The sequence below is a fragment of the Cyprinodon tularosa genome, unplaced genomic scaffold, assembly GCF_016077235.1.
Source record: "Cyprinodon tularosa strain WSP-4 unplaced genomic scaffold, ASM1607723v1 ctg348, whole genome shotgun sequence".
NCBI lineage: Eukaryota > Metazoa > Chordata > Actinopteri > Cyprinodontiformes > Cyprinodontidae > Cyprinodon > Cyprinodon tularosa.
This window is the reverse complement of record NW_024039061.1, coordinates 70,436-96,534: the sequence shown is the minus strand read 5'-3', so window position 1 is coordinate 96,534 and position 26,099 is coordinate 70,436. Positions and strand designations below refer to the sequence as shown.

Here is a 26,099-nt window from a genome sequence, read left to right as displayed (position 1 = left end):
TTGAATAAGTGAACTTTCCTTCAGTTGTATGGTCTTCCACGGTTAGAGATATTATTTTTACTTTTTGAAAAACTTAAGAAATTTTTTTTAAAACAATGAAATGTAAATGAGGAATGCTAAATTAACTATTTTTCTAGTAAGGTATAAATTGATCATGGTGGAGGAATTCCTAGCCAGTCATTTACTATTTTGTATTCTGAGAAATAGAAATAATGTGATAAATAGGCCAACTTCTCTTATACACCCTTTAAAATAGAAAAGACGAGAAAATGTACCATTTAAGCAACGATATATTCAGCTGGTGAAGGATCTCAGACATCCAGGTCATAGGCATTCCAATATAAATATTAAAAACAATCCTCTGGATTTTGTTTCCAAGTTTGAAGATGTTTTGCTTCCCATCCAGGAAGCTTTTTCAATCAAAATGTCAGGAATACACAGTAGCCCACCAAAGCCTTGTTTTTGTTTTTTTTTAAAAGAGCAAATTGGAACAGACGAAGGGGTCCACCCATGTGGAATGCGGGTCATTTGGCTTCTTTTGTTGTTGATATATTAATCTATGTTTATCAGTCAAAAAAAGCTTTAAGAAACATATTTGCAAATATATGAAAACTGACATAATAAAAAGAAATATACATCAGATAAATACCTGGAGCCATTTGATATAAGTCGGCCTTCAGGGCTTATCCAGTGCACCTCAGGCTCTGGGTCACCATTTGCTTTGCATTTTAGACTTGCAGGCTGCCCTTCCATAGCAACAGTATGGGGTGACTTTCGAGTCAGAACTGGTGGGTCACAAATAAATTCCTAAAAGAAAAATCAGAGATGAAATGTGAGGACATCTTAAATTAATGTACATATTTTGTTGTACACAAACAGGTGAAAGTTCCAACCTCTTCAGGTATTGTCCAAAAGTACTTGGCGCTCAGATCCGGAGGGGAGGCACATGTCTCTAGGTCATCCTCTCTAGTTAATCTCCTTAACCACAAAAGTTCACAGTTGCAATGAAGTGGGTTACCACCAAAACTCAACACAAGGGAAGAAAGAGGGGAGCCTTTAGACTTAGCGTATACTGGGATTCTCAAGAACAATGGATCAGGGGGAATTTTCTTCAGTTTGTTAGAAGTCATGTCCAGTCTGAGAAAGGAAAAGGAAAGAAGAGCCAAACACTTACATTAAAACACTACAGAACATACTCTAATACACTTCATTAGATAATTTACTAACCTTGCAAGTTTGTGAAGATTGGTGAATACTCCCTGGGGCACATTCTCTATAAGGTTATGATCCATATTCAAGGTATTGACATTTGTAAGACGCCCGATCGTGTCCCAGGGCACCTGGTCAAGGTTGTTATAACTTAGATCAAGATCCTCCAGAGTAGACACAAAGTCATCAAAGGCATGAGGAGATATGGAGTGCAGCTGGTTACTGGCCAAGATCAAATGGCGAAGGTTGGTCAGACCTTTGAAATGGTCATCCTGGTCATAAAATACAAGTATACAATTAGGCCCCTTTAATTAAGACATTCATATAAGTTGATTGCGTTAAAACATTTTTGTTTTTCAGTCAATTTTACCTTGATTACAGTTAATCTGTTGGAGTCCAGATGGAGTGCTCTCAGTCGCCGTAGATCACTGAATGCTGAAGGAAGGATCTGACTAATGGTGTTTCTAGACAGTGTCAGATGTAACAAGCTGGTCATGTTGGCGAAGTCTTTTCTTCGGACAGCTGCAAATTACAGTAGAAGCACAAGTTAAGTATCCAAGGAAATTCATTTAATTCTAAACAAGTTAGACTAAGAGGGTCATAGTGAATTAAAGGAGGTCCAGAAGGACTGAGCATACTCATTGTCCAAACAAGAAGTGTGTAACCAACATATAGTTTATTTGAGATGACTTTGAACACTTCCTAACTTTGTAAGGAAACTAAAAAGGATTGGATTTTCTTCAAAACGTTATGGTCACAGTAATAGACTTGGCTTAGGTGGTCACGACAGAAAATATAGTGAGATTGTGAGATGTATCATGAAGCTTTTTACAGATGTATCTGAACTCAGATTAAGTTGCATGAGTACTGTTTGTAGTTCCATCAAGAAAGTAGTAAAATAACATGAATGTAAAACAAGCCAACACTAAAAATATATTCACCATAATTCAGAAAGAAAAGAAACCCCCTCAAAAAGCAAAACAGGAAAACAAATCAATAGTTTGATGCATTAAGTATTGGCGGAACAGTTCAGTCGCTCTGCATGCAGATCCTGTTCGTACTTAATGCAATTATAGATACTTTACCTACTCTCCCTATCAACTGGGACCATTCAAATCTTTTGACAAATCTGCAAAACAACTTAAATAAAATGCTTTTCAGTTAAAACATTTCTCTCATTTCCAGAATTCTCTAAATCAATTCCAAAGCTTTTTCTTTTGACTGCCAATTATTAAGTTCACTTTGATAGCCTAGCTCCACCATTAATAACAGAGGCTCATCAAAAACAAGATTATTTGAAACCAATTAATTGTTAGAAAACCAAACTCATTTTTTTATTAAATAACTTTTTAATCAGATGGCAGCAAAATGAAAACATCAATCTACTTCATTATCTTTAAGAAACACTATTAATTAAAAATATAACAGGTGATATATTTTCTTTATTCTTACTTTATAATTAGAATATTGTCACTTTTGAAAATATCAAAAACCCATTAGAGATACATTTATTTATTTATTTTTTTATACCTGGATTGTTTTTTGTTGGATAATATCAATGTGAGTAATTCTGTTACATGGGCAGATAATATTGCCTCATATTGATTATAGACTTGTGAATTGAATTCAATGGAGATCATATTCTGACAGACCTTTTGAGACCATATTATTATTTGCTAGTCCATCACATGGTCTAACAAATACATTAAGATAACGATGCATCATGAAAAAGATGGTGATTTACAGATGAGGCAATTCCTCAATGTGCCGTCTGGTTGGATTAGGAGATAAGGCCAAAACCTCTCTCACTGGAGAGGTGGATGTCATTACTAGAAAAGCAGGTTAAAAAAAGCTTAAGGGTTTCAATTATATACAAAGAAAGAAAAAAAATCTAATTAGACAGAAAATTATCATCTAAAGGTATATAACTACAGTATATTGTTGACACTCACCCACCTCATTAATTAGAATCAGGTAATCAAATCATTTCCATGGTCACAGTTGTATAAAATCAAGCATCCAGGCATGTAGACTGTACTAAAAAACATTGGCAAAAGAGTGGTTCGCTCTTAAGAGCTCAGTGAGTTCCAATTCCTCACCTCTAAATATTCCATAGTCAGCTGTATCATAAGAAAAATGGAAGTGTTTGGGAAGGACAGCAACTCAGCTACAAAGTGTTAGGCCAGGTAAATTGATGGAGGGGGTCAGCGGATGCTGAAGCTCATAATGCAAAGTTGTCCAAGCCATACATCACCAAGTGCATTGGATGCAGTGGTTTAAAGCAGACCCTGGACTCCAGAGCAGAGAAGACACATTCTCTGGTGTGGCAAGTCACACTTCTCCATCGGGAAATCTGATGGAAGAGTCTGGATTTTGTGAGAACTGTACTTGTCTGACTGCATTGGGCCAAATTTAAGATTTGGTGGAGCGGGGATTATGGTGTAGGATGGTCTTTCAGATGTCTTGGTATCCTTTAGCATACTACGACATCTTGGACAATTCCATGCTCCCAACTTTGTGGGAACTGGATGGGAGTTTATTTAAACAGATTTTAATCTACTGTATGATATGGACTGATTATGTTTTTTGTTATTTTGCCCTGACTTTACTTTTTCATATCAAATAATAGCCTGCTGAAATAAAAGCATACCTCAATAAAAATAGAAAAATAAAACCACAGATGGAAACATCGTAACTATGTACTATTTGGGCCCCCAGAGACCAGACCTTGAAACAGTCAAAGAACTGTAGAAACATCTTGAGAGAATACAGAACTAACAGCCGCTAACATAAAAAGCAGAGCTTTGAAAAGTCCTTCATGAAGTGGGTAAAACTGTCCTTGAATATAATACATAAAAGTATTCACAAGTTAATTTAGACTGCTTTAATAAAAGAAAGGGGCTGGTTTAAAAAATAAAGCTGGTTAATTTTCTTAAAGAAATCAAAGTATTATTCTTTCTAGTTCTTCCAAGAGCCCTTGGTATTTCTCCAGTTTTTCATATTCTTTTTTTTCATCATCTGACAGATGATTTTGGTGCGTCGGTCATGCAAAGGGAGATCTGACTAAGAAAGAAGTGCAAATTGAGGATAACATTTCTATGTAAAATAAAACCCGGGGTTTTGTCTATTTTTCTTTTTTTGGAGGAAAAGAATGCCTAACATATTCCACTATCTCTGTTATTGACCAATACGAGTTTAGTATAAATGCTCTGCTTAGCATCTTTCTGCAGAATATAAAGTTATTTAACTTTGTATGAGTTTTGCTTTACTGGACTCTTGAATGGAAATTTAATGCAAAGAATAATTGGAAATAATGTATCAAGTGATTGCAGCCTGTAAAGAATGTTTCATAGTAACCAAAAAAAGGTTACTGATATAAATTTCTTATTAATCATCAATAAAATTAACTTGAAAAGAGTGGCTGACATGTGCATTCCCCTTTAAAAAGTTTAATTAAGCTAGAGATAAAGCACATGTCAATTGTCAACACAAAATAAGTTGACACAAAACCCATAGAAAGAACAGGTTGGCAAAAATGTAATTTGAAATGTAAATGTTTATCAGAATCAATGAAATATAGAGCTAGTATGTATGGTACCTGTTATGAAGTTTTCTTGAAGTCGTAGCTCCACGGTGCGTCGATCAATGGCAGCGGGAACAAAGAGCAGGCCTGTTTTGGAGCAGAGGATAGCAAGCGATGGAGAAAGGCTCTGGCACATGCAGCGTTTTGGACACGGCTGTCCCCTGCATGCTGCTGCCAGTAACAGCAAAGAGAACCACAGCCGTTCCATTATCCTCCCCAGGAAACAGGGCAGCTGGAAGACACAAAGAGCAGACGAGTGAATTAAAGTGGAGAATGAGAAGTGCACTGCTACAGTGAAGGCCCCCAGGAAGTGACAACCAGGGTGAATCACTGAACTCCAAAATTCTTTGTACAGGTAAACAAGCATACAGGTTATCTCTACTATTCCCGCTTAGTAAATGTGACAGCTTTTAAACGCCATCATGCTGTCATGCAGAAATTTCACAGCAGTGCCTCTTCTTTTAGAGTTTGGGAGAAAATTTTGTTTTCAAACTTTGACTGAAAGCAAGGTTTATTAAGGAAAGGGGAATCGATAATAATCTAAATTATTCTTTACTGTTGTTCTGCATCATTGTTTCACTTCATTATTTCGACGAGCCACATCTGTTACTTTGGGCTGGCAGGCATGAAAATGTGTTGTTTTCCCTCAACAGTATTGAAGAGATCAATAACAGCAGAACGGAATTTTATCCAGTTTGATTCTTATCTTCTGACAAATCATTAAAAAATGGGTGTCAATTCTGAAGGCTGTATTTCTTTCCAGCAACATGTTCTTCAATAAAACCAATAAATGTTACATTGATAGAAGCACTCAGTAAAATGTAGATGCCTCTTTTTACAATTAATCCTAATACTCACATAGGAACTCCAGACTTTAATATATAATTCATTACTTTTTTATGATTAAACAATTGATTAAATACAGTGCAGAGTATATTGAATTGAATGAAGTAAGTTATGATTTAACATTTTTCCAGTCAAAATAAAAAAATGTGACATGCATTTGTATTCATAACCCCTTACTTAATTCTTTGTGGAACCATCTTTTCCTACCTGTACAGTATCACCCATGTGATTGATTGGAATCAGGTAATCCAATCACTTCCATGCTCATAGTGTTATGTTTCCACTAGCTGCATTTATAAAGTGAACATTTTCCCCACTCTTTTGACATTTATTTTCAAGTCTTTTTAGAGAATCTAAATCTAATTAATGATAAATTAATTAGATTTAGATTCTCTACGATCTACTCCGATCCTACTGATAAAGACTGCTAATAATTTTTGGTAATCAGTGCACATTATTACTCATTCGAATCATCTAAAATGCTGTTTATTAGAAAACCTATCAGAATTTACAAGGACCATTGCTAGACCAAGGACAAATGTGAAGCTTAGCTTTTAGGGTTTATATTAGAAATAACATTACAACAAACCGTTTTTTTTCATCTATTTTTGAAAAATAGATGAAGGGATTGAAAATCTTTAACAGTGTTGTAAGTTACAGTCCATACTTTTAGGCCTCGACCAGCCGCAGAAAACTAGTGGACTTCAGCAACAGCCTTTTCTCTCTTAACAGTGATTTCCCCTTTGTGTTATGTTTACGAGACACAAACTTTACTGGAATAAGCTGGCGGCATCTAGGATTTACAACACTGTACATAATGCTAATGCATGCATTATATAGCCTAAGCTATTGCACTCAGTGAGCTTCAAAACCTTGAAGCTGTAAAACAGTGGATCAGAGGTAGCATTATAATTTGGCCATGTTATCACTAATACACATCTTTAGTTTCTCCAGGTGTTGAGGATAAATGTTACAACAGACGGCATTACAGCAATTAAGATGGTAAGATTGCTTTTATATTTCCAAATATATACATTAACTGCAGATGCCTCGATGCATCTGGTTATCATATTTGGATACACTTCATGACAATGTGACGAACTCAAACATTTCCTCACCGCATTATGCTGACTCATAATCAAGAGAAGCGTTTGAACCCCTCTCGCTATTCTCATAATGGTATGAGAATAGCAGTATACAGTATATCCTCACAAGTGATGGCAGCATAGCCTTAATTCTGGGCAATCAAATCAATGTTCTTGAACATAGCTTTTGCTAATGCTGACCTCTTAGCAGGTGTCCTTTACTCATTGCAGCTGCTGATTCACTACAGAGTATCAGCTCTCAGAGCTTCAACTTTTGAACATTACAAATCAGTATGTGCAGATATCTGTTGTTTGCTGATGTGTGCCATATGTACAATCAACTTCCTGGAGTGGTTTTGAAGAGCAAATGGTTAAAAAACCCATAAATTAATAGCGTGCTGACACAGGGGGCTTCTAATGGGTGCTAAGAGGGATGGTTGGTTCAGCATGACAGTGGACGTCTCCTTCTGCAGTGTCCTGAAGCTCTGAGAACATGCATTTATGAAGTAACAACTCAGTTTTGCAATGCTGTGCTCTTTATTGTTTAAGATGATTCAACACATTGGCCATTTTCTTTTTTTTTTTTTTTTACCCTGCATTTCTTTTTTACTACTTGCCATTCCCATCGATATAACTGCAGCCAGTATCCGTAAATTCAGCAGTATATTCTATCATTACCAGAAGTGAGAGTGATGCATAACACAAAAACAGTGCGCTGTAAACAAATTTCAACAAAACTTCAAAGCGGATAATTTCCCACAAGGAATCTTATGACTACTGGTACTCAGAAGGATTTTTTTTAATGAATGGTACACAAATCATTGGAGGAATCATTTCAGCCCCCACTAGGAAACTGCCCAAGTCTGCACAAGAACAATGAAATCTGGAGACAAATTCACCCCAAAAGAACAAATCATGGCACACTAAGCTTTAGCTATTTCCACATTTTCTGCAGTTGTTGCTTTTTACAGTTTCGCTTCCACAATCTCATTTAGACAGACTCAATCCAGTCCACTCCCTCTGGCAAAGGCAGCGATGAGCCTTTTGAAAACAATCCCATATATTACATTAAACTAGTCTCACAGTCTTCTTATATTGCACTGCAATGGAGATGCTGTGGATGGGGACACATTATTTAACAAGATAGAAACACAGACAGTTTCACCCATTTTCTTCAAACTGGCCCAGCCAAAAAATTAGACTCGAATTTTAAGGTTCACACTAAATTTGGAGCATCTTTTAGGGCCTAACTATTTATGTAAATACTTATCATTTCATCTTGTTTACCCTCCAGGGAACCCACCTTAGATCATATGTGTTTATCTTGCCACTCAGCTCCCTTCCCTCTTCTTCCTGGTTTGAGCACCTGTTTCCACTTAGCCTTGTACAAGCTCCCGTTCCCAATCATTTTTTTCAGCTCTTCTTTTTATCACTGCTCTCATGCTGCTATCGGTGTGGTTCAATAATGCTTCTGCTTTTCGTATTTACTTGGTATCCAGGCTTTTTAAGTTTGTAATTTTTTGTTAATTTGGGAATTAAACTTCACACCAAGCATATGCAGTTGGGTTATCATTTACTGTACAATACAACTTTTGTCTGAAGTATCTTTGAAAGTGACACCTCATTCACACAAGACTCCTTCATGTGTTCTCCAATCCTTTGCAAATACTAGGTACTCTAGTCAATTAGGTCATTCTAACGGGCTTCATTGCACCGCAGCATGATGGAAAGCCCTCTACTCATCCACCAGAAGAACATTGAGTCCTTTTTGATGGAAGCAAAATGCAACAATTTTTAAACACGAGACGAGTAAGACAAGAAAAAGTCAGATATAGAGTGAGTAAAGCAAATCCGGTACATGACAAAAAAAAAAAAAAAAGGTGATGTACGGATGGATGCTCCACACATCAGGGGTGGATTGCTGCACTGAACATTTTGTGAGGATGAAGGAATGTACATGGAACGAAGTTAGGCTAATCCGGCCTTAGATTGTGTTTTATTATCAGCCGCCTCGATGTAAAAAACATGAGTTGGAGAACTATCTCTTTGCCATTTGAATCTAATGTTCCTTCTTGCAACTGAACCTGGCTCTAGGTGAATACAGCATTTATCTTTTCACACCTTTAAATCTGTTATGCACATTCTTTGCAATTTTTGGACTTCTAAATTTAGTCGGCTTAAATTAAAAAATAATCTACAAATGCCTTTCTACATATCTGAAAATAGCATAAATTTTGTGATCTTTTGGAAAGCCATTGCTAAGGATTTTTGACATGTTAAAGAATTTAGCAACTTACAGGCACAATATTTACCTAAATAAGAACCACAGCAACAGGAATACTGATGTTGCAATAAAAAATAATAAATATATACATTTTATATTACACTGTACACTCTACCTGCACTGAAGAAAAAGCAATATATCCTGGGCTTGATAAATATTTAGGTGTGTGACACTTATAGTCCACTAGTCATATTTTCTCATAATTTACATATATAATTATGCAGTCATAGAATGTGTATAAAGTGTTGTTCATTAAGCCCAACTAATCATTAAGTATTGAAAGGGGGAAAAGGGCATCAGTCAAAAATAGCCAACCTTTGTTCTTTCAATAGTATGGCTCACAAGTGAATCAAAAGCATTTCATTTTCATACAGCGGTTGGGGGAGAGGGGCTGTGTTGTTTCGGGGCTGTACCATTCTTGATAGTCATAAAATCTTTATCAAAACAGCCTTACAATATAAAAAAATGAAAAATAAAAAAAACCTGGCAGTGCTGCTGCAGCCCTTCTATCATTTTCCTGTACATCATCCCAAAATCAGAGTAAAACATGATCCACTTCAAAATCTTAGTAAAAAAAAAATTGACTTTATGGTGTAATTTGATAGTTAATTCGTTCCACTTTCCCACAGAGCAGTAAAGATTCTGAATAAATAACTTGCATTGACAAAACGCTGCGCTTTTGACAGGCCTTATATTTCCACCTGCTTCATGTTTTCTGGATGTGTGCTAGATTAAATATATCTCTTTCAATTATTTGTGTTTACTCCCTCCACAAAACCTACCTCATCTCAATACCTCCTCTACCTGCAGTATCAGATTTCAATTCAGTCATCCACATTGTTTCTAGTTTTCATACATTTCTGCAACCATTGCATCTATTTTAAACTCATATAAGAGTTATCCACACAAACAATAGAGTGTAAGAGTACTTTGGTTTTGTGCAAAAGGTTTAAGCACTTCACTTTTTCAGATTCTTATCTCTTCACCCCATGGCCTTCTCTGCAATTTCTGTTACTCCATGTAGCTTGTTTCTCTATTTTTATTTGTCATCATCTACGCATCTTCTTGTCCTTGTCTTACCTTTCTATTTCACCACATGAAAATCTACATGCAATTATATTTATAAAGAATGTCTGTAATATAATATGTGATTGTTATATTTTGTCATTTTGTTACTAAGGCCCCCTACTCGAGTCTTTTTCATGTTCGAGGTCTATTTTAATACATGCATTCTCAACTTTTTAGACCTCCTCATTCAGATTCTATATGCAGGATTTTGCACTGTAAAACTATTTCTATATATGTAAATCATTAAAAGGCCCCCATTATGGCTCTCCCACAGCAGAGATTCCGCATGTATGGATAAGATGTTTAAGATCATTTAGCAGTCTTTGCTGGATGTTCTGTGCAAGAATTTTTTAGCTATCCTATAAATTGCATATAATATTTTGTTTTTCAGAAAGATTTTTAGCAGCTGCAATGGGGATTGCACATTTCAGACTCTCTTGGCACATTACATTCTGAGCAGTGCCAAAATAATGAAATTAGATCCCAAATGTTGCTTCTAACCTACTTTTTCCGAAGCACCCAAACAATGAACATCAAAGGTTTTTCTTAGCACTGCTAATAATCCCAGGGTTGGGTATATTGAGGAGAAAAGACGTGAGCATTTATTGACGTTTTATGATGCATTCAGCTCCTTCATTTTGCTCATCTGAATTTTTCGGACAGCCATCAAGTTAAATAACCATTCATGTGTGAACCTTGCCGTGTGTTAATGCAGACTAGTTTCTATGTTGCGTTTACTGTGTGCTGAAGTAAGAAGCATGTGGAAATAAAGGATTGATATTATGACAAATACAACACAGGCAAACATCATAGTACTTTACAGTGAGTTGCAGACCAGAAATAACTGATTGGTCAAAAGATCTCCACCTTTGGGAATAATAAGTAGTGTTTCTGAAGCAGCATATAATCCAACACTCTGCATTGTTTTATGACATTTATTTAAAGTCTACTGCATATTGTTTACAACATAAATCTCAGTTGTGAGGAAGGATTGTTTATTATGACCATGACAAATAAATTCAAGTGTATGTCTATAACTGCATTGATTTTTAGATTGATCTGTTTGTCAATCTGCAGACCAGAGGGTAAGCTGTTCTGAATTGTTTTGATTGCTGTTTTAAACTAATTTAAAAGCATGACTGTGCAATATTAATATACTCTTTCTTATTTGTCTTCAAACAGGTGCTACAATGTTATACGTCAGCAATCTCTGTATATGTAATCTCTTGAACTTTTTTTTTATCTCTCAACCATCATAAAAATCGAGAATATTGATATTAAAGATGATATACTCATGCATAAATTACTAGGCATAAACTTATGTAAAGACACATGTTTCATTTTATTTTATTAACCCCCCCCCCCCCCCCCACACACACACACACACGTACACACACGACTTGTCAATTGTGCTGAGCATTTCAGAGCGTTGAAACAGATGAATATGATGTCATACCCAAAAGATCCCAGCAGGAAGGTGCCACATTGTCTTTATATCAACCCTGCACAATTTTGCCAAGAATACAGTTTTTCAGGCAACTTCATTCGCATCGACTTCAGTCTTTAAAAGAAAGGGGAAAGTGAGGTATGCCGTACAGCAGTCTGCACATTTGTTGTTTTGTAATGCAGGGTTACTACCACCCTTCTCAAAGTATAGTGGAGGTGAAAGTGATACAGACCCCATCGAGCCATGACAGAGATGTTATTCAACTAGTAAGTAAGCTAATGTATAATCACAAAAGGTCAGACAATATTTTGCCATTTAACCCATTAAAGCCTGGACCATAAAACAATTCAAAGAAAAATCTGTGACTTAAAAAAATAACTTTTGTATATGTTAAATAAGATAATTTATCTGCATCAATGTTGATGCATTAGGCATTTCTGTATAATCCTTTATACGTTTTCTGTTCACTACATGTGTCTTTTTGTTTAGGTCAGGGTTTTCCAGAACAAAGATATCTCACTGATGATGCAGAGGTCTCAAAAACTGACGTAGCAAATAAGATACAATTGGCTTTAAAGGGTTAAAGTTACTTGGTGTTGGTTTAATGTGGTGATTTGCATTTTTTTTTCTTTTCTGCCATAGAGTTGATGATGATCCCCTACTTTTCAATGAAACATATGTGGGCACTGAAAATTAGAGGACAAATAGTTACATGAGGTATAAATGTACTTACAACAAAAAGGACAACTCACTCCAAAATTTAATTTTTTTCGAAGATGTATGCAAGGTTGCCTTTAAGTATTGTCTACTGGTGTTTAATGTAACAGTAACGCATTGCTGTAACATTAATCAGGCGGACAAAGGCCATCGGGAGATTGGAGATTTTTAAAAAATAAACAGTCAAGGCCATTCAGGCTTGCAAAAGCCCTGACAGACTGAAAAGGAACGATTTTGAAAAAAAAACAGACCCCCCCCATACGCCCCCTCCCTTCTGTTTCTGAGGCCCACAACAGTTAGAGCGGCTGCCCTTTTTAGTTTGGAGCAGCATAAACAGTTGAGAGGAAAGGCGGAGAGAGAAAGAAGATAAAAAGAATAGAGAACTGGCTGCAAAGTGCAGTAAAAATAATGTTGTGAGCAGGTAAAACAAACAGCAGCAAAATTATTTTCCAGTCTGCACTATCGCTATTGGCAGCATAGTAATGTTCAGGCAGTAGCTGTGTGCTTGTTCCACTTCACAGCAGTCATTTAGAGCCACTTTTGCCTTCCATAATGATGCATTTCACGTATGTGTGTTTCTGGAGCACCTGTCATGTTTATTTATTTCAAATCAATCGCAGGTCTGATTTAAATAAAGTTGTGTTAAACAACTACTTTGTGTTGGAGTTCAAATTTCGTACAACACAAAACTTAAAGGTAGAGTGGAGGATGTTCTTTTTCCAGGTGGATCTTCAAAATAAGTGGTACTCCTAATTGTCAATCATTCTGGTGATATGTTTAGGTAAGGCCATCCTAAATTCTCGTATGGTGAGTCTGACATAGTGAAGAAATTGCAAAACTTCTTTTGGAAAGTCAGCCTGTATGAGTGATGCTTTTAGAAAGTCAGCCTGTATGAACGATGCTACCAGCAATTTTTAAACAAAGTGTGGATGAGGAGAAATGGGTTTGTGTATGCTCTTGCATGATTGTGCCCATACATTTTCTTTTTAAACTGGAGAGGGTGGGTCTTTTCAAAAATTTCTGAAAATCTTCCACTTTACCTTTAAGTTATAAGAACAATAATGCCTGCATTTTTAAGAATTGTCATTTTAAAAGTAAGTTTTTTGTTGGAAGTAGTAAACAAAGTACCTGAAGTACTTTTTGGATGAAGTAACTTTTAACTTTAACTATTTACTCTTTCCAGTAAAAAGCACAACACTGCTGTCCACATGCCCCAGGTATTATATTGAAAATTTGTACAATCCTGTTTGTGCATCCAAAACCATGTATTTGAGACCCTTCTCATGTTTAATGAGTAAATGTATTTTGAAGCAGTATAGACCATTTTACCCGTTTTCTGTATAGAAGCGCCTATGTCTCCCATATACCGCTGCAGCAAGTATGAGAAAGTCCAGATAAAGACCATAGTTTTAAGAGTTAACTCTTATCTACATATTGTCAAGGTTGGGTAAGGGTTGACTGAGGACCCAAATGCAGAGATGAGAGGGAGAGATGAGTGGTTGCAGGTTTAATGAAATGTAAAAGGCAAAGGTAGCAAAAAACCAAGGACAGTTACAGGAAAACCAAAACCAGTAGATATCAGAGGAAAATATACATGTGGAGCAAAGCAACAGCAGGAAACCAGCACTAAGGAATACACAGGAGGTGTATATATTGGAGAAAGAACAAAGACTGGAGTAATCAGCTGATTGGGAGCAGGTGTGAAAAGAAGCAACTAGAAACTAGGAGAAAGCAGACTGGCACAAGGGGGCAACAGAGGACAACACAACAAAACAACACTGCCAGAAAATGTCTACAAAGACACAAAATTAGAGTGAAACTAAAAACTTAAAAAGAAACCTAAACAAAGGGAAGAACCCTGATGCATATAACCTATCATCTAAACACTAACTTACCTCTCAGACGTGATTTTCTGTACAAAAATAGGGATATGTTTTGTACATTACTAAAATAGTGACACAGTTGCCTAATTCTTTAATACGACTATCATATTTTCTGTAACTGCATGGTGCGCCTGCATTTCCTCACATTGGTACAATAAAATATAGTTCTATTCTATTTCACTTTATTTTAGATACATATAGAGGAGGCTCTTTTGTTTTTACATTTATAACATGCCATTTAAAACTAAACAGATATTTAAATCATTATATCTTTGTGATAAGTACTCATAACATCCAGTAACAAATTCATAAAAAGACAACAAATAGCAGTTTTGGAGGAAGGTAGGGCAAACTAACATGATTCTAAATGGTCCCAGCCAAGATTAGGGCCCGGAATTTTTTAAATCACAATTTCATATATACATTGCTTTTTTAATCTGACCATGTTTTAAGTAAATATATTATATAGGTTGCAATGATTTATTTTTGTAAAATAAGTTTAACTCTAGATTTCTGAGACAAATGAAAGTCCCTTCATTCCCACTATGCACATAAAGAAAGTTACTTTTACTGTTGACTTGGTACAGCTTCTATACACCAATAATTTCAACATGGTATTTTAGATCTTTTGCTCCTTTTAAGATAATTAATTGAGAGTAATTTAACCTCTTAACACCCACCTAATTTTGGATAATACTTGCCTATTTTGTATATCCAAATGGAAAAGCAAATAACTAAGGAAATGTACGCCCTGCAGAAAATTTCAGACCTGTAAGTATAACAGTTCCAGAGCTGTGGGGCTTTCAACTTTTGGTGTCACCAGTGTTTCTGAGCTTTTATTTGTAAACGCTTTAAAATGGTTGCCGGCTGGATTTTAAGAGGATCATTCAAATTAGGTTAAGTTGTTATGACTAAAAGTCAGACAAATACACCCAGCATCATTCTACATTTATCACCATGAGAAGCTCTCATCTGTTCTTCCTTACCACAAGTGACTGTAAAAGCTGTCACAAGAACAGTGAATATGTCTTGAGGAATGACAATGTTTTTGTTTTTGTTAATAAAAAGCCAAAAACATGAACTGACAGACTTTGTTATATTTGACAGTATGATGCCCGCTTTGAATTTCTAAATCACTTCGCAGCTCCTAGGCAAAATATCTTGTTTCTCCGATTTGTTCAGGCCAGATTTGGTGACAGAACAACTGCTTTGAGTTGCGTGTTTGAAAAATCTCATATTTTTATGACACTGTACATTTAATAGGGAGAAAAAATTGTGATTTTCTAAGAAATGTGAGCACATGTACATGCAGCATAGCAGCAGTGAGTTATAAGTTCAGAGGACACAGTAATTACACACCTCTTTTTTCTAAGGAAAATAAAATGTCCTTCACAGGTCATATCGACCCTATCTGTGAAAATAGTCTGTTGTGCTCCAATCTATTTTTCTCCTCTGTTTCGCATTAAATCAGTGGAAACGTGGAGGTGTTTTGTAGGTGTAGAGGTGAAATGTTTATTGGAAACATAGCCCACTGCAGTGCTACAGTATTTAACCTATTTTCAAGAAGCACTGAGTATAAATGGGTTTATGATCAAAGAGAGCTTATTCTGATCAGATTTAGCCTCTTTCCAAATAAAGGACAGGACACAAGCAAAGCTCTTTGAACTCTACTGAATCTTGCTCATTTTCGGGAATCAATTACCAGGTTATGGGGTGAGGGAAAAAGGAAGGATTCGGATAGTAAATGTCCAGAATCTGAAAGATTGTGGCAGCAGTTAAACACACATAAAGGGATCAATTACGCAATTATGGATTTAAAAAAAGGAGTAATTAAGGAGCAGCATGGAATAATTAGTAAAACAAATAAATAAAATCTGCTTAATACTTGGACAGAAAATCATGAAGCAGAAAAATTCTGACAGAAACTCACCACAAATAAGCAAATAAATCATAAAGTATTAATAGAACACAAATTTCAGAGATTTTGTGCAGAAATTTAGAAAAAACAACTATTTTTTCAATTCTAAAAAAATATGTGAAAGTTAGTTAAAATGAACAGTCTGCTGAAAAATAGTTACTTTACTAAACCTATGAAAACATGAAAAAGCCTTAAAACATGCTCTTCGTCGTAGGATTTTTCTTTTTAAACATTACTATCATTTTGTTAGACTGCTTTGCATGTATAAAGGTACATTCTTTTATTAAATTAAGCAAAGTTGTTGGTGGTAAGATGGCCCATTGCAGCCAGTTAACAGCAGCCTCGCTTCTGTCAGTAAGCCTCAGGGCAGCTGTGGCTACAATTTTGCTTGCCACCATCACTGTGTATGAATAGATTAATGACTGGATGTAGTGTAAAGCGCTTTGGTCAAGTCTCCTGAATTGAACAAGCACTGTACTTTATGTGTGCAGGCCATTTAACATTTCCACCATAAAACGTGTTTCCTCTACTTTGCAAAAATATTGAACAACCATGGATGAATATTTTTGGTTTGCTGATGTACAATTTCATTTTAAAAGGGATCACTGTTTTTTCCCTTGAAAAGAAACTGCATGACTTCGACATCTGGTGGTATAAACCAAAATTATCTGATATCAGATTTAAAAACATGGATGTTTAATATTGCAACAGTGCAGTGTTGCCAGTGGCATATGGGGGCACTAAATCTGAGGATTACAGAATCCATAGTGGTTAAAAGTTACCCATTTCTTCTTGAATTGCTTTAAATTGCATAAAATCTTTTCCTGATATTTTCTTATGAGTTTATAAAATGCCAATGGCTTGGTGTGCTACAGGTTGAGGCAGAAAAAACATCATACCTGAATCTTACTCTCCACTCTGGGTCAGGCAGTTGCTTCATTATTTTAGATAGAAAAGGTTCTGTGATCACTTGAGGAACAGCGCCCCAAGACATAATTACAGTCTAGCTTCAGTTGTCTTTCACCTCCAGACAGTCTGCCCTCTGCACCTCTGTTCTGATATGGCACTTAAAAACCTAGCAGTTTTAGCCAGGGATCTGTTGTATATCTTTATTAGATTATTTATGATTAGGACAGGTCCAATGGGTATATATTTTTAATTTGCCCTAGATTGAGGAAGTTCTCCACAGTCCTGCAAATAACCTAAATGCTGAATTTAACTTAGGTATGCTAAAGCATGAAACATCTAAATGGTAAAGGACACTTGCCCTTGAGGACTGGAGTTTTACATCCCTGCTCTAGATGAATGCAACTGCAAGGTGGGTCCACTAATGCACCTGCAGGATCAGGATACAGTAGAGGTGGTTTTGAATAAAAGGGTGATCCTGCTGTAGAGCCTGAAGAAAGGTTCTGACCATAACACTGGAGCATGTATGGAAAGACAAATACAGCACAAATTTAAAACATTAAACATTGGTAATATTTCAATATGTAAATCTGAACATTTTAACAGGAATTGAGAGATATGCATCAAATTAATGAAACAATTTTTATCCTAAATTAAATAATGCATAATTTCAAAATGATTATTATCATGTGCATATTTTAATGAAGAAACCATGATTAAAATTGCAGAGGTCTAAGAAATATGAACCTGGGCCCATATCTTTTTATTTTGCCCTCGGTCCAGCCAAGAATGGGTGGATGGATAGATGTATGGATGGTGCTAGAGGTGCTATTAATGCTCTTAAAGACATAGGAATACTGAAATGTTAAACTACAGAGTGTTTAAAAATCTTTTTTTTTATATTTGAATAAAATTTAATATTTTTAAAAGTGCCTAAACTAAGACATTAAAGTATAGATTGTGCAAATAAAAATAAATCGCCATTCTTTGCAATGCCCACTTAAGGGTACCTTCACACCTGCAGGCCCTGCGGCCACCAAAATACCAGGTGATATTCTGTCTGTAATAAACCTAATTTACTGTAAAGCGCCTCCAGTGAAAAACCTGACAAAAAGTGGCAGCTTTAATTCAAACCAATTCCCACTTAAATTAAACTTTATTTACATGGAAATTATATAGTGAAAATGATCGTTAAGAAGCACAGGATACAGAGAAAGGAGGGCAGTATCCTTACTACAGCACCTGTACTCTGCAAAACAAACATATTATTTTGAATACCCTTATATTTAAAGGCAAATGTTAACACAGTCATCTAGCAACAGAAAGGATGTACAGCTTTAAAACAGGTAATTCTTCCTGAGTACATCAGATGTTATGGCTTTAAATATTGTTCGACATCTGCTTGACTTCACAGGTTTAGACATCACAGCAATATTTTACAACACCATCCATTCAGTCTTGAATGACGGTGTTAAAGAAAAAATCTATAAACAAAACATGATTAATCCCGGAAAGTGCCTGTAATCCATCATAGTCTTTAACAGATATGTATTTGTGTGAGTGAACATATAATTTTGGCTCATTGCACACTGTCCAGCTTCTATCCTTAAAGCACCTCTGTACCATGAAATGAAGATGGATTATCCTGTCTGCTCTCTAACAGAGGCAGTGGAAAAGATTTTGTATGATAAAGCATGAACATATGTGCATGTGCATACATGCTTACTAAACCCTTTTTAATTACAATTTAGACAGTTATTGTTTTCGAAGGTATACGTGTCTCAGTTTTTATATGTAGTCTAGATAGTGTGTCCTCTATATTTCTGAAAATGCTGCCCTTTTGAGCGCACTAGACCGTTAATGACCTTGAAAGCAGCAGCATCCATCTGCTGCCCTCACTCACAGTCGTGTACCTTCTGCAACATACACAAGAGATTGTCTTGTAGTATAATGTGTATGATAGTCAGCATGAATAGGAAACCCCATTTAGTCAATACGCTGCCATTGTATGAGACAGTTTTGCAGCCTCATTGAACGTAATGCTAAAAGATGATGGTGAAAAACATTTTTTTTAAAGTCAACAAAACAAAAACTAAAAAATAAACCAAGTTTGGTTCATGTTCATAAATAGAATGATTGAATAAATTGTAAAGCTCTTTTGAAATTTAAAAACAGAATTTAATGGTTTAAAATGCAAGCCACTGAACTTGGGAAAGCCTATGGCTTTAGAGATCACTGAGTAAAGATGAGACAAAAGAAACAACAAAGTTCTTCCACAGCATTTGGCGTCAGCTGAAGCTATTAGTGAAGGAATAGCCTCTATTGGCTGGAAAAGAAAAACTTGATGGTTGCCTGTAGCTTAGCAACAACCAATCGTGTAAAAATAACTGAAAAACGATAGAAAGCCTGCATGTTTGCGTGTGAGAAAGTGTGTAGGGGGCTGTGAGAAAGTGCAAGATTGGTCCAGAGATTTCACAAGTAGTTAATCTGGATGGTTGCCGTCAGGGGGGTGAATATGGGAGAGTTCCAATGAATGCAAGAGGAAGAGACACTTCACTGATGTGATAATTATCAAGGATGAAGTAGTTTATTTCACAGATATTAACTGCATCAAGTATTTCTTAATAGAGACCTAATAGTGCATCCTTTTAATTGCATGAGCTTAAGATTGATCTAATTTTAACATTTTACAAGAAATTACCAACCTCCCCATTCTCCCAAAAAAAGCACATCCAAACTCCCCCTGGAGTCCTTACACACATGGTTGTAAGCCAATTTACTTTCACATCATACCAAAACTCACCTCTGTGTAAATTGTGCAGCTGCATTTTCCCTCCTCACAGAAAAGGATTACATTACAGAAATTACTGAATAAAATCAAGGTGAATGAGACTAATTAGGTGCCTTAAACTGAAAGAAGAGCGTAAGAATGACATAACTTCTGTACTAATGAGAAAACAGTTTAATTTAAGCTTAGGAAGATGTGGTCGAACCTTACAAAATTCTGCTATGTCAAAGATGACAATGTCTGACAATGGGACACTCAATAACCTTACCCTAATATTTTACGCAAGGCAAGGCAAATTTATTTGCTAAGCACAATTCAGTACAAAGACAATACAAAGTGCTTTACATGATTAAAATATAGGAAAATAAAACAGAATCAAAGCAAGTAGGGAAAAAAAATATAGAAACAAAAAAGAATATTAAAAACAGTTGGACTAAAGAAAATAAGAAAGTTGAACTAATGATGTTTCAGTTGAACTGTTTAACTAGAACAGTCAAAGGCAATCCTAAACAAATGTGTTTTCAGTCTTGATTTAAAGGAACTCAAGCTTCCTGCACTTTTACAGTTTTCTGGAAGTTTGTTCTAGATAAGTGGAGCATAGGAACTAAATGCTGCTTCTCCATGTTCAGTTCTGGTTCTAGGTATGCAGAGCAGGTTGGAGCCAGAAGACCTGAGTGGTCTGGAGGGTTGATACACTGATAGCAAGTCTGATGTATTTAGGTGCTAAGCCATTCAGAGATTTATAGACTAACAGAAGTATTTTAGTAGTTTCACTGAGATACAGGGAGCCATTGTAAGGACTTTAGAACTGGGGTGATGTGCTCTACTTCCTTAGTCTTAGTGAGGACATGGGCAGCAGCAATCTGGATCAGCTGCAACTGTCTGATCCACTTTTTAGGCAGACCTGTGAAAACACCATTGCAGTAATCAATTTGACTAAAAATAAACACATGGATTAGTTTTTCCAGATCGTGTATAGACATTAGTCCTTTAATCCTGGAAATTTTAATTACAAACCAAGTCCCTGTTTCGGTCAAATCAAGGGATTTAGAGCACAGTCCTGTTGTCAACGCTTTATTCTTGATAACAGGGCAAATGGGGAAAACTAAAATAATTTCTGATTTTGTGGTTTCCTTTAAATTTAGTGTTTTCCCATATTTAGTGAAACCATGGTAAAAATATCTCCAAAGCCTAAAGTAGAATGTCTCTTTAGAGTGCGACATTTATGCAGTAAGAAAACAATGGACCATCCATTCACTGATGCTTGTTGCAGCCAAAAAGATATCATGAAAAGTTTCCTAATTTTGGTTGATAAAATTTCAATATCAGTATAAAAACAATGAAAAACTCAAACAAACTGCTGAGAATGCCCACAGCAGATGCCTGTCATTTATTTTTGTCATCTTTATTAAACTCCTCAAACATCACATTGTAGAAATATTTGCTTAAGAAAAGAAAAAAAAAACATGAAACTACGTATAACATAGAATATCAGTCAGTAATGCTATTTCATAGACTTTCATGTATAGTCAAATGTTGCAAATGTATTTAAAAGTCATACCACTGACATTGAATAAATTTTATAGTGATATATATTGATATTTTAATATTATCCAGCCTTAGGTGAGAGAAAAAAACAAGTTGGGACAGGAGTGTCTGTGAGACACAGCAGAGGCAGACAGTGCAGACGCATACAGTTACCCCAGCAGATAGAGCTGGGCCTCTCAACCCAAGGACCTCAACCAAGACTGCATCCAACTCCCACTATGTCCAGTATCTCTATTCCTACTCAGGCCTCATCTGTTGGATTTCACAAATAGCATGAAAGAAACATTTAAGTTTTGATGAAAAAAATAATTCTTATATCTTCTGCATATTGCCAAGGCCTTGCTCCTACACCAACATCTTCCAAAAGCCACAGACTCATACCTTCTTCTAAGCCATCTCCTAGTGAGCATGACCCTCAAATCATTATCAAAATTGTATACAATCATCTCTGTAATATAGTCTGGGCCCCATATAGCTGCAAAATAGCTTTTCTATAACATAGTGTAAAGCTAAAAGGTTAAGAAACAGCAACAACCAATTAAATTTAAATGCCATAAATTTTATAAACAGGTTTTCAACAGAAATACTTTTACATGATTTAATGAGGTACCTATTCTAATCCATTCATCATCTCAAAGCTACTGTCTGTGAGATCAGACAGCACCAAAAAGGTGGAGTGGTGGCCACATTGTTTAAAGATTTGCTTAAGTGTGAAAATGCTTTATTGGACAAATATGACTCTTGAGTGTTTGTCTCTCCAAAGTCCAGTTGGAACAATGTTTTTAAATATTCACAGGCCTCTTAAGTCCAAACAAAAACCTTTTCAGTGATTCTAATGATATTTTATTTGACATGTGTGATAATATGTAGTCTATGACTGTTTATTTAGTTTTGGAGACTAATATTCACACTGACAGTTGTGAATATCAAAGTGCAAGATATGTACATTCTTGTAAATCTTGGTGTGACAACATATTAAATAGCAAATGCAAACGAAGGGACATATTTTGGACTTGATCATCACTAAGGGTCTAAACATTTCCAAGATGTCTATAACCAAGTATAAATTAGCCAAACAGATATCATAGAGAAATAGATTTTTTAAGGAGGGTGCTGCTGAAACCTTCAACCAGATTTACTCTTCTACCTCTACTTTGCCCTATAACTCTGTAGATGATTTTCCATTCTAAAGTTTTCCACATCATTGATTCCATTGCTCGTATTAAAGTGAAGGTCGTTACTGAGAAGAAAAAGTCTCAGTGCAGAAATGCTCCACCAGTCAGAAGATAAAAAAGGGAGTGACAAAAAGCTGAACTGAGGTGGCAAAATACTCGATTCCATGTTCCCTTTAGCATCTAAAAAGAGACTCCACAGACTTGCAACTGAAAAATAATCAGCAATGCTACTGTCTTATTTGCCACGGTCCACAGGCTAACAAAAAACCCTGTAACTGTAGCATATGAACACTAAATTTGCAAACTTCTTTACTGAAAAAAATATAAACAAGAACAAAACAACAACTAAATATTAGAGAGGCGGTTGGAACATTCATTTCAAGCCCACTTCTAGAAATGGTTTTGACTACATTTACAAGTTTTGTCAAAGCTTGCTTGTCATAAAATCAGGTTTATTTTATATGATAAATATTTCCCTTTTTATGGTGTTTATCTCTGAAGCAAAAAATGCAAACATACTAAACCATACATACACATAAATAAAAATTGGTACTTAAAGAATAAAGTTAAATATAATGACACTAAATAAATGGCCAAAAATACCATTATTTATATAATTTAAAAATGGTAAAGTGACCATTTAATAATAATTGACAGATTTTTTATGTTTATGAATTTACATTTTAGAAATGCGCTGCTTAAAGGAATAGTACACCCAAAACATGATAAGCCTTCATTTTCTACTCACCCCCATGCTGAACAACACTCTGGAGTTCTTTTTTGATATCTCAAATGCATCTGGAGATCTGGGAGGCTTCTTGCTGTCTGCTGACATTCAAATAATGGAGTCTATGGTGCCCGAGACAGAAAGGTCCATAAAAGTCCACAAAAAACGTGTCAATATTCCTCCATACTGCTCGTCCAATGTATTCCAAGTGTCCTGAGTGGGTAGCATCCAGAATTTACTCGAAACGAAGTCATTTAGAATGTTTTTAGAGCATAAACAGTAGTGTATAGGATTTCCTGAAAGCGCGCACATGCGCGTTCACGACTCTACGGAAGCCGGCAGACCAAACCAGATGAAAGTGCGCATTCAGCGTCTGCTCTGCCAATAATGCAAGCGTAGAAGAAGAAATGTGCTGTTTACCTGTGCAAAGAAAGAAACAACGAAAGAAAAATGTCTGAGGACTTCAGTGTTGAGGAAGAGCATGAGTTCTTTGCCGAGCTGAATGCGCTGGTTTGGTCTGCCGGCTTCCGTAGCGTCGTGAACGTGCATGTGCGCGCTTTCAGGAAATCCTATACACTACTGTTAATGCTCTAAAAACATTCTAAATGACTTCGTTTCGAGTAAATTCTGGATGCTACCCACTCAGGACACTTGGAATACATTGGACGAGCAGTATGGAGGAATATTGACACGTTTTTTGTGGACTTTTATGGACCTTTCTGTCTCGGGCACCATAGACCTCCATTATTTGAATGTCAGCAGACAGCAAGAAGCCTCCCAGATCTCCAGATGCATTTGAGATATCAAAAAAGTACTCCAGAGTGTTGTTCAGCATGGGGGTGAGTAGAAAATGAAGGCTAATCATGTTTTGGGTGTACTATTCCTTTAAGGTGGCGGCTGCACATTGGAGTGGCTCTGCTAGCTTGACTCTGATATTCTCTTTTAAAAGAACTTGAAATCTTCCATTTTTGGATCAGAATTTATTATTCTGATTTTTTTCACCTCTGTTGATGAATGCTGTGAAACTAGAGGGATTTTTGAAGCCATTCATAGGAAGGGACAGAGCAGACTGTACTTCCTAAAGGACTGGTTATACTGTGTCGCAGGTACAGTATAACGCAGATCTTTTTTATTTATGCCCGATTTTGAAGTGTAAATTGAAGTTGTATCAGTTTAGCATTTCATTCCATTATACACAGCCAGTGATGTAACATTAAAAATCACACAATAAGCCAAGATATTATTAGGTGTTACTTAAGTCTTTTTGATTTCTACGGGCAGGTTTACCACAATAGTAGATTCAGACCCTGAAATTATGGCTTTTAGTTTCAGAGTGCCACCCCAACATTTTAGTGGCCCCATCTGGCAACCCTTATGAAACATTTCTAGAGGCGCCATTGCTTAGATCTAATGGGAAGAAAAAAAAAAAACTCAACAAGCTAATTTAGAAGGCCCATTCTGTTCTAGGAACTCCTCTAGAACCTCTGAAGATTATTTGACAAAGAATAATTCTTCATAAAGTGATAAAAAATTATGGAAAACAGTGGGCATCCCCTTTAGAAGATTTTTAAACAATCTTCAGTCAGAGGCTTCTCCAGTTCCGGTGCATGACTGACTACTACAGAAGATTCTTCCAGCCTACAGCTATCAACACCTACAACACCTAGTTAAAATAATCTCTGAGTAACTGCAACATTTAATTTCCCTTTTGGGTTAATAAAGTAGTTTTTGAACTGAATTGAATTCTCTTTGATTTCGTTATCTCCACTTTGTACTGATTTTATCATTACTTGTTAAAGACTATTTATAACCTGGTCTAATTTTTTTCTCTGGAAATTTTCTTTAGGGTCTAATTGGTCAATTGGTATTTCTGATCTGGGAAGTCTACACTGCTGTGATCTAAAACCTGCTTCTAACACAAGAACAGCCACAGATGTGGTCTTTCAGGGATCTGAGTTAGAGGATATCTATAAAAGGCTCTTTTGATGCATCTTTTATCCTCTTTATTTTTTTTCTTGCTCAGTCACACAGTTTCCAGTTCATTTTTTTTTTCCAACTTGTTAATCTCAGCTTCTTTTGTCATCATACTTTGTTCCATTCCTCCCACCTATTCGTGTCTCTCTGCTGTATTTTATAATGCCGAAATTACCTCCTGCCTCTACAGTGGATAATGAGATGATTGTGGCAGCCAGTCCTGACGGCCAAACCCTTTTTGTTTGTGTTGTTTATGTTACAATTCTCTGATACACTGTACTCGTAACTACACATGTACTGAAAAATACAACTCCAAATACATTTTTTTTATTGAACTTTCCTTTATGTTTTTTTTTTTTTTTTGTCTGCACAGAACCCAGTTCAAATTTTCTAATTTATAGCAAGCATTTTCTCTCAGTTCCTGGAAAGCTAGACGTTATCTTTATAAGCAAAGAATTCAAAATTTAATTGTTTTGTTTTGTTTTTTCCTTCATTTATGTTACTCAGAATCATGTCTGTCACTGTACTGTATGTAAGCTACACCAAACCTGAAAAACATCTACCTGAGTGACCTTAAACCCATCAAACATCATTCACTTCATTACTTTTGTTAGACACTGCTATTTCTTGTAGTTGTAAAACTGACCAAGGATCCATACTTAAAGGCCACATAAGATGTTTATTAAGATAACTTCAGGATAAATTATTAAAGGGTCCCTATTCATGGCAGCTAATACTTAAAATTTTATCTTTACCGGAATATAGTTGTTTTTCTGAGTTGTAGAACAATATCAAACCACTACCATATCTCAACTCATCAATACCATTAGAAATAAAAAGGACAGGTTAAAAAGAACGTGTACTTTTTTTCTCCTTACTAAAGTACACTTGCAGTTATTAGATATATTGTTGTTCATGTCAGAAGCTGAGAATGACAAAAT

The 26,099-nt window shown here is 35.8% G+C and overlaps 1 protein-coding gene across 2 annotated transcripts in view; it reads right to left on the bottom strand.

Moving 5' to 3' along the window:
• The window catches only part of zgc:172282 (leucine-rich repeat and fibronectin type III domain-containing protein 1-like protein), a 150,865-nt gene that overhangs the window by 114,528 nt on the left and 10,238 nt on the right, over window positions 1-26,099 (bottom strand). For both annotated transcript variants that reach the window (XM_038294910.1, XM_038294911.1), the window contains exons 2-6: window positions 4,808-5,024; window positions 1,580-1,731; window positions 1,228-1,481; window positions 894-1,137; window positions 650-807 (exon numbers count right to left, since the gene is read on the bottom strand). In XM_038294910.1, coding sequence (XP_038150838.1) covers window positions 650-807; window positions 894-1,137; window positions 1,228-1,481; window positions 1,580-1,731; window positions 4,808-5,000 — 1,001 coding nt within the window. In that variant the 5' untranslated portion in view covers window positions 5,001-5,024. The remainder of the gene's footprint in view (window positions 1-649; window positions 808-893; window positions 1,138-1,227; window positions 1,482-1,579; window positions 1,732-4,807; window positions 5,025-26,099) is intronic.